This window comes from Rhinatrema bivittatum, chromosome 7 (assembly GCF_901001135.1).
Source record: "Rhinatrema bivittatum chromosome 7, aRhiBiv1.1, whole genome shotgun sequence".
Taxonomy (NCBI): Eukaryota; Metazoa; Chordata; class Amphibia; order Gymnophiona; family Rhinatrematidae; genus Rhinatrema; species Rhinatrema bivittatum.
Window position 1 is genome coordinate 86412966 of NC_042621.1, and position 15085 is coordinate 86428050.

The following is a 15085-nucleotide window of genomic DNA, read 5'->3' on the forward strand; positions in this document are numbered from 1 at the left end:
ACGGTGCAGCTGCCTGGCAAACACGTGACCCGGCAGGGCGTCATGTGATTCATGTGACTACTGTGCTGTGCCCCGGGTGCGACGCCGGTTCGGGACCCGCTGTTGGTCGCCATGGTGCCCGGGGCTACCTGCGCTCTCGTTGTCCTGGCCCATCTGTACGCTTTCTGTTTTTCGGGCTTGCTGCCCGGGTCTGCCGGTTCTTCCCCGTGCAATGGGACTTCGCCAAATATCATCATTATGCTGATGGATGATGTGAGTACCGGGGGTCCTGGGGAGGGCAAGGGCCGCTTGTACCGGTGAGAGAGGAAGGCATTCTGGAGAAACTTTCTGGAGTTCTGGCACTGCATTTATTTGATTTATATTCCGCCAGGTACTGCAAAGCAGACAGAGAGGAGCATCTTTGGGAGACGGGCTGGCGCCTTATGTCGGGGATGTCAGAGTCCAACAGGATAAAGATCCTGCATGAGACTAAATGCACAATCGAATCTTTATGGGTAGAAATCCCTTGTGTGTCGGGGACGAGTTTAGTGATAGGAGTATACTACCGTACACCTGGCAAAGATGGTGAGACGGACAGTGAAATGCTAAGAGAAATTAGGGAAGCTAACCAAATTGGTAGTGCAGTAATAATGGGAGATTTAAATTACCACTAGAAAGACGTCATGTAAATCTTTCTAGTGAAGATTTGTATTCGTTGTGTTCGATCATAACTGTTTATAGTGTGAGATTTAAATTACCCCAATATTGGCTGGGTATATGTTACATCAGGACATGCTAGGGCTATAAAGATCCTGGATGGAATAAATGATAGTTTTATGGAGCAAATGTTTCTGGAACTGACGAGAGAGGGAGCAATTTTAGATCTAATTGTCAGTGGAGCACAGGATTTGGTGAGAGAGGTAATGGTGGCAGGGGCCGCTTGGTAATAGTGATCATAATATGATCAAATTTGAATTAATGACAAGAAGGGGGACAGTAAGTAAATCCACGGCTCTAGCGCTAAACTTTCAAAAGGAAACTTTGATAAAATGAGAAAAATAGAAAAAAACTGAAAGGAGCAGCTACAAAGGTAAAAAGTGTGCAAGAGGCGTGGACATTGTTAAAAAAAAAATACCACCTAGAAGCACAGTCCAGATGTATTCCACGCATTAAGAAAGGTGAAAGGAAGGGAAAACAATTACCGACATAGTTAAAAGGTGAGGTGAAAGAGGTTATTTTAGCCAAAAGATCTTCATTCAAAAATTGAAAGAAGGATCCAACAGAAGAAAATAGAATAAAGCATAAGCATTGGCTAGTTAAATGTAAGACATTGATAAGACAGGCTAAGAGAAAATTTGAAAATAAGTTGGCGGTGGAGGCAAAACTCAGTGAAAACTTTTTAAAATATATCCGAAGCAGAAAGCCTGTGAGGGAGTCAGTTGGACCGTTAGATGGGAATAAATAAAAAAGCTTAACCTGCACGGAGCGGCAGTTACTACCCTTAAGAGAAACATGGCAGCAGTGACTGCCTTGGGAAGCTTGCTGGGCAGACTAGATGGACCATTTTGGTCTTTTTCTGCAGTCATTACTATGTTAGATGAGCGAGGGATTAAAGGGGCACTTAGAGACGATAAGGCCATCGCAGAAAGATTAAATGATTTCTTTGCTTCGGTGTTTACTGAAGAGGATGTTGGGGAGATACACATTCCATATAAGGTTTCATGGGTAATGATTCAGATGAACTGAACCAAATCATGGTGAACCTAGAAGAAGTGGTAGGCCTGATTGACAAACTGAAGAGTAGTAAATAACCTGGACTGGATGGTATACACCCCAGGGTTCTGAAGGAACTAAAAAATGAAATTTCAGATCTATTAGTTAAAATTTGTAACCTATCATTAAAATCATCAATTGTACCTGAAGACTTGAGGGTGGCTAATGTAACCCCAATATTTAAAAAGGGCTCCAGGGATGATCCGGGAAACTACAGACCAGTTAGCCTGACGTCAGTGCCAGGAAAAATAATGGAAACTATTCTAAAGATCCAAATCGTAGAGCATATAGAAAGACATGGTTTAAAAGAATACAGTCAACATGGATTTATCCAAGGGAAGTCTTGCCTCACAAATCTGCTTCACTTTTTTGAAAGGGTTAATAAACATGTAGATATAGGTGAACCGGTGGATGTAGGATATTTGGATTTTCAGAAGGCATTTTACAAAGTTCCTCATGAGAGCCTTCTAAGAAAAGTAAAAAGTCATGGGATAGGTGGCAATGTCCTTTTGTGGATTACAAACTGGTTAAAAGACAGGAAACAGATAGTAGGATTAAATGGACAATTTTCTCAGTGAAAAAGGGTATACAGTGGAGTACCTCAAGGATCTGAACTAGGACCCATGCTTTTTAATATATTTATAAATGATCTGGAAAGGAATACGACGAGTGAGGTAATCAGATTTGCAGATGATACAAAATTATTCAGATTAGTTAAATCACAAGCGGATTAAGATAAATTGCAGAAGGACCTTGTGAGACTGGAAAATTGGGCATCCAAATGGCAGATGAAATTCAATGCGGATAAGTGCAAGGTGATGCATATAAGGAAAAATAATCCATGCTGTAGTTACACGTTGTTAGGTTCCATATTAGGAGCTAACACCCAGGAAAGAGATCTAGGCATCTTAGTGGATAACACATTGAAATCGTTGGCTCAGTGTGCTATGGCAGTCAAAAAAGCAAACAGAATGTTATGATTTATTAGAAAGGGAATGTTGAATAAAACGGAATCCTATCTAGACTCGACATAACGTATTATATGTATGCCGATGATATACAATTCTTCATTCCAATTTCCTCCTCAATAGAAGATGCTATGTCTAAAGCAGCTTCTCACCTAGACACAATCAGAAACATGCTAATTCATCTTAAACTATGGGGGTTCCGGACCGCCGCTGAACGACCTCCTGCACTCGATCTCCTGCCGGCGCCATTTTCCGTACGAAAACGATTCGCGGCAAGAAATCGCTCCCGGAACCCCGCTGGACTCCCAGGAAACTTTTGGCCAGCTTGGGGGGGCCTCCTGACCCCCACAAGACTTGCCAAAAGTCCAGCGGGGGTCCGGAACGACCTCCTCCGTCGAATCGTTTTTGTCTATGGCCGCCGCCATTTTGCGGTGGCCATTTTGAAAAATGGCGCCGGCTGAAGACAACACGATTCTATTGAGGGGACCGTTCCGGACCGCCGCCGTTCTGGACCACCGCCGGATCCCCAGGTAATTTAAAGCATTTGGGGGGGGTTCGGGAGGGTGGGGGATTTAATTTAAAGGGTCGGGGGTGGGTTTTAGGGGGTTTTAGTGTGCCGGTTTTCCTGCCCTCCCCCTTCGCCCGATTTACGATTTTTTAACGATAAATCGGGGGAATTGGTATTGTATCGTGGCCCTAACGATTTTTTGACGATTTAAAATATATCGGACGATATTTTAAATCGTCAAAAAACGATTCACATCCCTAGTATTTTCTGCCTCCATAGCAGTTAGGGGCTCTATGCACGCTAGCACAGCGTTAGAGTAAATTTTACCAAGGAAATCCAAATTAAGAAGAAATCTTACCTCCACAGACGAGCCCCGCTCTCCTACGTGACACCCGTTGGGTCTCTCCCCCAGTCGAGATTCGGTCTGGTGGCCGACCCTCGGCGGGGACCTAGCCCCCGACATCGGGTGAGGCTAAGAGGCAGCGGGTGGAACCTCGAGTGCAGCGGTGAAGGTATTTTCCCTCTTCCCCCCCCCCCGCAGCCGGAGACCGCCCAGAACGAAACCGGGAAGCGCCGAGACAAGGTAAGGTAGAAATCTATTTAAAAGTCTCTGGTCTCCGAAGCTCAAGGAGACGCACAGGTTGCCAGCCGGGACCATTGCCACCGGGCTGATCTGCCCTAGCAGGGCTAGACCCCGGTCAGATCCGAGGGTCCTCCCACGTGGATACCCTCTGAGGTGGTCGCCATATTGTCCGCGTGGTCGCCGTCACCATTTTGGCCATGTTCGCCGCCCCGTCCGCCGTCTCGATCCGAGTGCACAGAGGTGAGCCGTGCGCACAAATACCTTGTGCACACAATGTCGCGCGCACAAGTACCGGGTGCATAAGCGAAGCGCATAGCCACGTGCTCACTGTGCCGGGCGCATAATTTCGACCCTGCAGGAGGTCGTTCCGGACCCCCGCTGGACCCCCAGGGACTTTTGGCCAGCTTGGGGGGGCCTCCTGACCCCCACAAGACTTGCCAAAAGTCCCTGGGGGTCCGGGAGCGATCTCCTACGCTCCTGACGTCGGGGGACAAAAAAACAAAATGGCGCCGGCGCTACCTTTGACAGGTCAAAGGGAGCGCCGGCGCCATTTCTACAACGCACGGAGGACCGAGAGTAAAAGATCACACCGGGACCCTTCCTCTGAACCCCAGGTAATTTAAGGCATTTTGGGGGGGTTCGAGAGGGTGGGGGATTTATTTTAAAGGGTCGGGGTGGGTTTTAGGGTTGTTTTAGTGTGCCGGTTTTCCCGCCCTCCCCCCCACTGGACCCCAGGTAATTTAAGGCATTTTGGGGGGTTCGGGAGGGTGGGGGATTTATTTTAAAGGGTCGGGGTGGGTTTTAGGGTTGTTTTAGTGTGCCGGTTTTCCCGCCCTCCCCCTTCCCCCGATTTACGATTTTTTAACGATAAATCGGGGGAATTGTTATTGTATCGCGGCTCTAACGATTTTTGACGATTTAAAATATATCGGACGATATTTTAAATCGTCAAAAAACGATTCACATCCCTATTAAGTTTTACTTGGAAGGTTCTTCAGTAAGAAGGAGGAGAACCATTTAAGGACTGTCTTCGATTCCTATGTTTCTTAGTTGGAGGCAGAGTAGATTATGGTTTACGGTGTCAAAGGCGGCAGCTAAGTTGATTAATAAAAGACAGAAAGATTTGTTTGAGTCAAAGCTACGCAGTACCGGGTCAAATATTGATTGAAGAAGAGTTTCAGTTGAGCAGTTCTTCCTGAAGCCAAATTGGTTTGGGTGTAGGATTTTTTTTGTCATCAAGATAATATTCAAGTTGGGATAAAGTTGCTTTTTCAAGGATTTTTGCAAGGAAAGTTAAGTTAGAGATAGGGCGGTAGTTATCCCAATCATCAGATTTTCCAGATCTGTTTTTTAAAATTGGTTTAATTATTACTTGTTTTAGTTTGAGGTACATATTGTTCAGATAGGGTTAGGTTGACCATTGTTGTGATAGTGGGTGTTATTGTTTGAATAATTTGTTTTTAGAGAGGCGGCTGGGATTAGATCAAGAGGGTGAAAAGCTGGTTTAAGTTTTGAGGTGATTTTGCTTATTTCCCCATGTGACTGGATAACTAGATACTTATTCAGATATCTTTAGAGATATCTAGGTATGTGGTTCACCTTTTAAAAAAAAACAAAACACAAACGAACAAACAAAGGCACCAATTTGCTGGCCTCCCAGCCCCAAGGTTTCATACTATGTAATTTTACTATATATTAGGTAATTCTATTGACGCTGTATTTTAGGTTAATGTAAGTTATTTTGCATTTTATGTTTTGTTTTTTTTAAATGTAATATTTGCTGATATAAACCGATGTGATTGATCCAGAACACCGGTATATAAAACCAAATAAATAAATAAATGCCCACTTCCCTCTCCTGCCTCAATCTCCCCGCCCCCCCCCCTGCTCACCACAAAAATGGGCCCAATCTTTAAAAAGCACACTGCAGGGCAAGAAGATGTGTCGCCAGCCTGGGCAGAGCGTCCCTCTTGATCTGCCAGGTGCACTGTGCTACGCTCCCGGCGTTTCTACCTAAGTAACACGGGGCTAGAGTTATGCGGCTGACTTAGACAGGTAATGAGACCCTCCCCCCCCCAGAATGCCCTTTTTATATCTGGATAACACATCTGGCTATAATTACGCTGGATAAGAGGTGGAATATGCTGTATAAGCCATTTAGACGGATAACTTGTGAGCCATCTCTCTAATGGCTTTTGAATTATGTACCTTGAGTTTAAATGAAGGCTATAATTTTTTATTTCTAAGCAAGTGGTTTAATCCTCCTGCTTTGGCAATGTTTCTTATATTATCATTCCCCAGTAGCAGTGTGTTAAACTGCGCCCCCCCCCTATCATAAAGGTAAGAAGGGACTCTCCTCTCATCTCATAGCCCTACACTTGGGATCTTAGCCAAAAGCCCAAGAACTTTAAGAACATAAGAACATGCCATACTGGGTCAGAGCAAGGGTCCATCAAGCCCAGCATCCTGTTTCCAACAGAGGCCAAACCAGGCCACAAGAACCTGGCAAGTACCCAAACACTAAGTCTATTCCATGTTACCGTTGCTAGTAATAGCAGTGGCTATTTTCTAAGTCAGCTTAATTAATAGCAGGTAATGGACTTCTCCTCCAAGAACTTATCCAAACCTTTTTTAAACCCAGCTACACTAACTGCACTAACCACATCCTCTGGCAACAAATTCCAGCGTTTAATTGTGTGTTGAGTGAAAAAGAATTTTCTCCAGTTAGTTTTAAATGTGCCACATGCTAACTTCATGAAGTGCCCCCTAGTCTTTCTACTATCCGAAAGAGTGAATAACCGATTCACATCTACTCGTTCAAGACTTCGCATGATCTTAAAGACCTCTATCATATCCCCCCTCAGCTGTCTCTTCTCCAGGCTGAACAGTCCTAACCTCTTTAGTCTTTCCTCATAGGGGAGCTGTTCTATCCACTTTATCATTTTGGTAGCCCTTCTCTGTACCTTCTCCATCGCAATTATATCTTTCTTGAGATGCGGCGACCAGAATTGTACACAGTATTCAAGGTGCGGTCTCACCATGGAGCGATACAGAGGCATTATGACATTTTCCGTTTTGTTCACCATTCCCTTTCTAATAATTCCTAACATACTGTTTGCTTTTTTGACAGCCGCAGCACACTGAACCGACGATTTCAATGTGTTATCCACTATGACGCCTAGATCTCTTTCTTGGTTTGTAGCACCTAATATTGAACCTAATATTGTGTAACTACAGCATGGATTATTTTTTCCTATATGCATCACCTTGCACTTATCCTCATTGAATTTCATCTGCCATTTGGATGCCCAATTTTTCAGTCTTACAAGGTCCTCCTGAAATTTATTACAATCCGCTTGTGATTTAACTACTCTGAATAATTTTGTATCATCTGCAGATTTGATTACCTCACTAGTCATATTCCTTTCCAGATCATTTATAAATATATTGAAATGCACCGGTCCAAGTGCAGATCCCTGAGGCACTCCACTGTTTACCCTTTTCTACTGAGAAAATTGTCCATTTAATCCTACTCTCTGTTTCTTGTCTTTTAGCCAGTTTGTAATCCACGAAAGGACATCGCCTCCTATCCCATGACTTTTTACTTTTTCCTAGAAGCCTCTCATGAGGGACTTTTTCATATACCTTCTGAAAATCCAAATGCACTACATCTACTGGTTCACCTTTGTCCACGTTTGTTTATTAACCCCTTCAAAAAAATGAAGCAGATTTGTTAGGCAAGACTTCCCTTGGGTAAATCCATGCTGGCTGTGTTCCATTAAACCATGCTTTTCTATATGTTCTGTGATTTTGATCTTTAAAATAGTTTCCACTATTTTTCCTGGTACTGAAGTCAGGCTTAACTGGTCTGTAGTTTCCCAGATCACCCCTGGAGCCCTTTTTAAACATTGGGGTTACATTGGCCTCCCTTCAGTCTTCAGGTACAATGGATGATTTTAATGATAGGTTACACATTTTTACTAATAGAGCTGAAATTTGTACTTCCTGCTTCCCTATTGCAACCTACTCATGACTCTGGGGTTTATGCACCGTATTACCAAAAAGTATTGCCAAACCCTGGGCAAAAGTAAGATCCTCATTGGTGACTTTGAAGCGATCCTTAGCAGACTTCTCGCAGAGAGTACTGGGTGGCATGTAAAAGGTGCTTCTCACAGCAAGTGGTACAGTTACAATAAAAGCACCCTGATAATACGTTCAAGAAGTTTATTGTGTAAGTAATAATTAGGCTGGAATCCAATACAAGCCATCAATAACGGCCAGAGATTTGCTGATGAGCCTCCTGACTCTGAGCATACTCTGACTGACTTCCTGCAGATTTCAGAAACTGGGGACAAGCCTGACTTTTGCTGTTTAATATGTTTTGAAATTAGTGGAATTAAAAAAAAAAAAGAAGCTCCTGCAGTAACCCTGAATCGCCATGTCAGGCTGTCACAGTTACAATGGGACACTCTTCCTGTTTGATGGGGTCATGTATGGGTGAAAACTGCGATGCTGGAAACGATGCCCTGAAGATGACGGGGATGGCAGAATGTGTGAAAGCTGCGCCATGGACCATAATAAAAGGAATCTCTTTATTTAGTGATCTGATTAAATCGCCTGTACTGAAATTCTGCAGTACAAGGGTAATTGCAATTCTCTCTTCTTTCTCTCTGTGCAGATGGGCTGGGGAGATTTGGGTGTGAATGGCCAACCAGCCAAGGAAACTCCCAATTTAGACCAAATGGCAAGAGAAGGGATGCTGTTGCCAGACTTCTATACAGCGAATCCTCTCTGCTCTCCATGTAAGCTGCACGCTGAGGCCAGCTCGCTGCACACACGCCTGCCGCAGCCTTGCCATTCCCTCTGCTTTCATCCAGGGCTTTCAGTGGGTTGTGAAGTAAAAAAAAAAACAACCTTCCTACGAACTACTGTTGCTAAATATATTATTCCTCCTTTAGATCATTTGCTTTTGTGTGACTGCTAAATTTGGAAATTGTCACCCCATGTAAAACTGTAGCTTTTTTTATTGTCATTTTTGTAGCCCTTTCCGCTGCAGTTAAGTCCCTGTGGCTCTGGGCCAGCAAGGCAGAGTCTCTCGTTATGGCAGGTTTATGGATTGTGTTGCCGCCCGGTGAAGGTTTCATTTCTTACCTGCTGTTGCTGTGTTTCCAAGCTGAGCATGACCCAATACCACAGCTTCAGACCCAAAGCAGTGACTGGACTGTTTGGCTAACAGCCGCTCCCCAGCTGAACGAGTAGGAGATCCCTGTCCCGCTTTGCGTGCTCGAGTATTTTTCTTTTCTAGTCACAAGCTGATATTCTGATACCTGTCTCGGTGCATTCTGGGCTTTGCATTGCTGTTTCTTCTTTAGGAAATGTAAGACAGTGAACGCTCGGATATTCAGGGATGGAAGTGAAAAGCAAGACTGGGCTTGAGCTGTTTGCTTAGCGGTTTGGGCCCAGATCTAAGGATTGCACGGTAGTTTATTTTAAAAAAAAAGTGCCAACAGCATGGAAAGCCATGTGCCGGTACAATTTTGACATAACCCATGGTGTTCCCAAAGATTTAATTTCCTGCAGCTTCAAGATGGGAAAATATTCACGGAAAAAAACAGTGGAAGCTGTAAGATTTTTGCTTTCACGTAGTAAGACTTGGGCAAAAGTCCGGCAGGGCGTTTTTTACAGTTTTTACTAGCACGTTTTTCTTTCCCTGAGATTGCAGGAGATTAAATCCTTGGACAACAGATACCACATTTTAGAATTGTCTGAGTGCTAGATCTTTCCGTCTGTCTCTTGGAGTTGCTATGATCTCTCCCTCTCTCTGTGTTTCCTGGCACTGGTGTAAGCTGTGAGCACGTGCGGAGCCACTGTGGCACGGTGCTGTAAACTGCTGAGGAAACACGAGGCTGCCAATACAAAAATAAACCTTACGTATTCTTTGCTTCTTCCTGCAGCGAGAGCAGCCCTGCTAACTGGTCGTCTCCCCATCAGGACTGGATTCTATACAACAAATGCCCATGGCAGAAATGGTGAGAGCTTGGTGGCCGACGTTTGCTGCATGTTTTTCTGCACTTCATCTAGCCTCATGCTAGGTTTAAGATTCATACCCAAAGGCAGAAGACTAGGGTGGGGGAAAAGTCCTAGGTTTTGGGTGCCTTCAGAATTTGCTGTTCTGGGCCCTTGCCTGTGCCCAAATCTGGCCCTGCCCTTCTGGGCACTGCTTGTGTATTTGTGCAGTCCTGACTCTGACTGCACGCGCAGCTTGGGATGTTGGTTTGCAGCCTTACTTGGGGTGTGATTTCATTTTTGAGACCTGCTTGAGCTTCTGTGAAGAGATGATGGGGGGGGGGGGGGGGCTCTCGACACTTAGGGCCAGATTTAAGTTCAGGGCAAAAGTAAGACCACACACATTCAGAGAGCCTGTGGCTTGATGTTGTGTATGTGCATTTGCATGGTCCCAGCAGTTTAGTGACTGTCACTCTGGGGGCAATAATTAAAGGACCCATATTGGTACAAACCAGTAATCGAGGCAAAAATATGCAGATAGATTTGCTTCAAGTCTTGCCCCCTCAAAAATTACCTGTAGAGATTTGTGCCCACTTTCTCTGCGGGTAATTTTGTCACCTACAAGTGCTTTTGTCATTCATTTCCCTATCCCTGGGAGCATTTTTTCACAATGTGCCTACTGAGGGTGTAGTCAGAGCCCCCATGTCTGTTAATCCCATGGAAGTGCCTTTGTTTACAGGGAGAGCAATTTATCTAGGAAATGGCTACTCACACAGCTTTTAGGGAACACCGATTGGAGGAAAGAGGAAGTAAGCTAGCAAGGATGTGGTGGAAGATCTGACTTCATGCTGGACAGGAAGAGGGATAGCTAAAAGTAATGTGGTGTTTTACTGCCCTGCACAGCTTACACTCCTCAGGAGATCGTGGGGGGCATTCCCGACTCTGAACTCCTGCTTCCAGAGCTGCTGAAGAAGGCTGGATATGTTTCTAAGATCGTTGGCAAATGGTAAATGCGGGTCTGCACTTTATTCCAGGGCTTGTCTGACTCTGTGGAAAGCCTCAGAGTTACAAGATATCCAAGTGCTGCTAACTTGGGAAGCTGCATTATTGCAGAAGAATTCAACTTTGTTCACAAATGGCAGCAGCTGGATACATAGAGACCTTGTCCCAGCAAAAACTGAGAAAGGGGCAAGCTAGATGTTTGTTTTTCTAAATACGTTTCCACTAAAACTGAGTGACAGATCTGACCATCTAGTTCTGCTTTCCCTACCGAGGAGCTGTCCTGTATGCATTTCTCATTAGAGCAGGATGTCAGTTCAGTCTTTAGAGCAGGTGGAGGTTTGGTGATGCTGTATTTACTGGATTGTGCAGGGAGATTCAGTGATGTCTGTGGTGACATTGTCACAAGACAGGTTATGAGGGAGAAGTTTTCCTTACCTGTTAATTTCTTTTCTATGTCGTCTTGCTACACCAGTTCAGGCGTGACAAGCAAGTTGTTTCCCCCTACCAGCAGAGAGCACGGTTTTCCTAATGTGACATGATCACCAGTACTTAGAGGTGGAGCAGCTCAGGGAAATTCTAGTGTATCACTGCCAAAGCTTCAAAATCAGAGCCAACCTCCTTAAAGAATTTTTGTTGTTTTTAACTTTTTTTTTTTTCTTCCAACAAGTAAATAGTGAAATTGGAGAAACGAGTCCTCCAGGCCTCCTAAAAGGAAAGAAACAAACCATTCAACATTTAGGAGGACAGAAAATACAATATAACACATTCAGAAAGCCCTAGAAGGCTAGTCACAATAGGCCCTGCTTCCAAGGTGGGACCTGGACTGATGCAGCAGGACTATGGAAAGGCAGTTAACTGGTAAGTTACATTTCTCCTTTCATGTCATCCTGCTACACCAATTCAGGTATGACGAATGGGAAGTACTCAAGTTCTACTAACACGGGTGGGATGAAGCAAGGGCCGGCTGGAGAATACCAGCCCCAAAGGCCACATCCTCCTTGAACGAAAAGTCCAACTTACAATGCTTAATAAAAAATATGCAGTGAAGACCAAGTGGCTGCCCTGCAAAGGTCTATAGGAGTGACTGTGTGTACTTCCAACCGCAAAGAGTGTGCTCAGAGACCCTCAGAAGGCCGCCTGCCACCGATGATGTAGGCAGAGACGACCGCCGTCTTGATCCAGCGAGCGAGATTGGCCTTGTAAGTGGCTACTCCCTTTCATGGACTTCTGAATAAGATGCACAACCTGGCAGCCTTGCTAAGACTTCCGTCTCTGCCAAACAATGAATGAGCAACTGGTGGACATCTAAACCTCGGAGAAGTCTGAATTCATTCCTGCATCCCTCCCGAAAAAAGAAGCCAGGAGGTCAAAAGAATTGACCTTTGGTAGAAAGGAAAACGCTTGGCAAAAATAATCGCAGTTGAGGAAAGCATGGTAGGAAAAGGCGTCCAGCTCCAGAATGCATCTAGCAAAGCAAATGGCTACCAAAAAGACTTGGAACACCTCAGAGAAAACGAGTCACATCAGGATGTGCTGCCATCAAGATGCTCCTCACACACCCTCTGTAGCAATAAATGGCAGCCGCTTGCACCTTCAGAAAACTGAAGGCGAAAGCCTTGTCCAGGCCCCTCTGGAGAACGATCAGGATACCGACCGAATGCTCTCCCCAGAGATTCTCAAATAATCACCAAAATCGGAAATAGGGAGGAGAAGCGGACACCTTCCCAGACCTCAAGTGTGGGAATATTAATGAGATGGAGAATCCCAGTTTGCACAACTTCTGCTCAAGAGCCATGAGACAAAATTGAGCCAGATCTTCCATAATCACCAGGCCCTGAACCAGCCGACCCGTAGTCTCTATTTATTTATTTGAGATATTTATATCCCACCTATATTAACTCAGTCATACTAGGTAGGTTACAGCAGCAGATGTGGGGACCTCCTATCTTTTCGCAGCAGGTCCACATACCAGGCTTTCTTGGCCAGTCCGGAGTCACGAGGACCATCCAATTGAATTCCATCTCCATACTGTGCAGAACACTGCTAATGAAAAGGTCACAAAGGAAAATGTAAAAGAGCTTCCCTACTGGCCTTCAGATATGTGGGGGAGACCTCATCATTGTGTGACGAGTTGGAAGGCCTCCTGACTCAGCTCCCAATCACCTGAGACCAGGAGAGGCTTGCTGAGAAAAGATGGCTGCACAGTGTCCTGACTCGCAATCTGGGCCATCAACAGCAGCCGAAGGTATTGCTCTACCAACGGGAAAAGTAAGCACGTCTCCACTGAAACTCAGTGACTCCTGGTGCCTCCCTGATTGCTTTCAGAAGTCACCACTGTAGTATTGTCAGAGCAAACCTTTACTGCCTTTGAGGACTGACAGGAAGTTCCATAGCGCCAACCAGATCACTCAGGCTTCCAGCCTATTGATCAACCACAAGGTCTCTATCAGAGTCCACTAACTCTGGGGGCATGCAATGAGCCCCACAGCCTTGTCAGGCTTGCATTCATTGTCACCACAATCCAGGCAAGCATCATCAGACTGATCCACCAGTGGAGAGAACTTTCTGGTCAAGGGAGACGGACCCTGTAATCCTGTGACTGGGGAGACCATCGCAACAAGGAAGGCCCACGGTGTTCTCAGCCAAGGCTTCGTGAATAAATGCTGATCCGCTCCCTGAGAAAGCGAGCACCACTTGACCGAGGCATTCACGCCTCTAAGACTGTGCCTCGTAGACTCCCATCCCAATTCCCCCAACTCAAAGTAAAAACCTAAACGGACCTATGTGCCCCTGTAAGAAAAGGATCCTAATCCTAGTGTCGCTACTCTGAGCAAGGACTCTGTGCCCATTCAACCAAGGCAGTTCCAAGATCACCATGAAAAAAGGCAATCGATCGAGCCTTATTCTCTGACGGCACTGTATCCGCTATTAAGGGAAAGCATCGGCTAAATCAGGCAGAACTTCATGCTCCACCCGTGCCAACTCTGGGCCAGGAAAAAGACGAACTGCAGCCTTTTTTTTTAAATTTCTTGTTGGGAAGCTGAACACATAGCTGAGATCAATAAGAGAAAAAAATCAGCCAACGAGAGGCTCCCTCCTGGCCTCAATAAGCTACAGACTGCGAGTTCCATAGAAACTGCAGCATTCAAAGGAGACAGACGTGGGGGAAATCTGAAAATCTCCCGTGGCCTGTAAAGAATTCTGCCATGATACAGATCCAACTGCGGGTGAAGAAATCAACATGGCCGCCAGCCCGCCAGAAACCAAAGGCTCCAGAGGAAAGTTAGCGAGAGGTCACCGATTGCGGCGCCAGCCAGGCCTCTTTCCCCGCAGCATGAGAAAATGGCTAAATGATAAAAATCCAGCCGCGGAGTTGGAATCGCAAAAGATCGGGTCCGGCACTTCCCCCAAGCTGAGCGACTCGAGAAACCCTGAAGCCTCCACAGCCTCTTACCCGAGATCTGTCCCAGCCTCTCTGGATGTCTTTGCTCAGGTTGAAAAAGAAGTCCGGCTCTCTTTCTTTCCTTTCAGACGGCTCTGGAGAAGAGACGGAGGGAGGTAGTGAGGGTCCTCCTGGAGGAGCTGAAGACTGCCTTAAAGCTTCTCCCTTTTTTATGGGACGTCCGCATTCCAGTTCTGATTTCACCTCTTGCGGCTGCGCGCCCCCCCCCCCCCCCCCGGCACACTAACTCACTGCTCGGGGTGTACCCCGCCGCTGGAGCACTATGTAAAACTAAGCCCCCAGTGGCACTGACGGTTATCAGGTGCTCTATCTCGTGGCTCCGTCCGCTGTCTTTCTCCTTCCAGTCCTTTGTTTTTTTTTGTGTTTTTTTTTTTACAAGAACAGGGGTCGGGGTGAGGGAGTGAGAGAAGCCAGAGGAATTGCCAGGTCAAGGTAAAAGAAAGGGCATCTCCACTTCTATTTTTTTTTTTTTTTTTTAAGAAGTCCTGCCCCTTAAAAACTCTACCTAGTTCCCGCTGGGATTGGGAGCTGATATAGTGGGCTTTCTGTGCTGACTGGAGTCAATGGCCTGGCCCCGGGTCTGACTGGAAATCGAGATCCAGCACTGAGCTGCTGCACCACCAGGAACTACAGAAAATACTGGAGTTTTCCTGAGCTGCACCACCCCTGACAGTGATGTCATGCTAGGAAAACAGTGCTCCCTGCCTCCATCTGCTGGTAGGGGGAAACAACTCGTCATGCCTGGACTGGTGTAGCAGGATGAAATGGAAGTAACTGTTTTGAACTATTTTGCCTCCTCTTAG

At 45.7% G+C, this 15085-nt stretch overlaps 1 protein-coding gene across 1 annotated transcript in view; it reads left to right on the forward strand.

Annotated features, from left to right (window-relative positions):
• The first annotated feature begins 9 nt into the window (after nucleotides 1–9).
• Nucleotides 10–15085, forward strand: part of GALNS (galactosamine (N-acetyl)-6-sulfatase) — a 46192-nt gene continuing 31116 nt past the window's right edge. The window contains exons 1-4 of the mRNA XM_029608620.1: nucleotides 10–252; nucleotides 8490–8613; nucleotides 9766–9840; nucleotides 10721–10823. Of these exons, the coding sequence (XP_029464480.1) occupies nucleotides 112–252; nucleotides 8490–8613; nucleotides 9766–9840; nucleotides 10721–10823 (443 nt within the window). The 5' untranslated portion in view covers nucleotides 10–111. The remainder of the gene's footprint in view (nucleotides 253–8489; nucleotides 8614–9765; nucleotides 9841–10720; nucleotides 10824–15085) is intronic.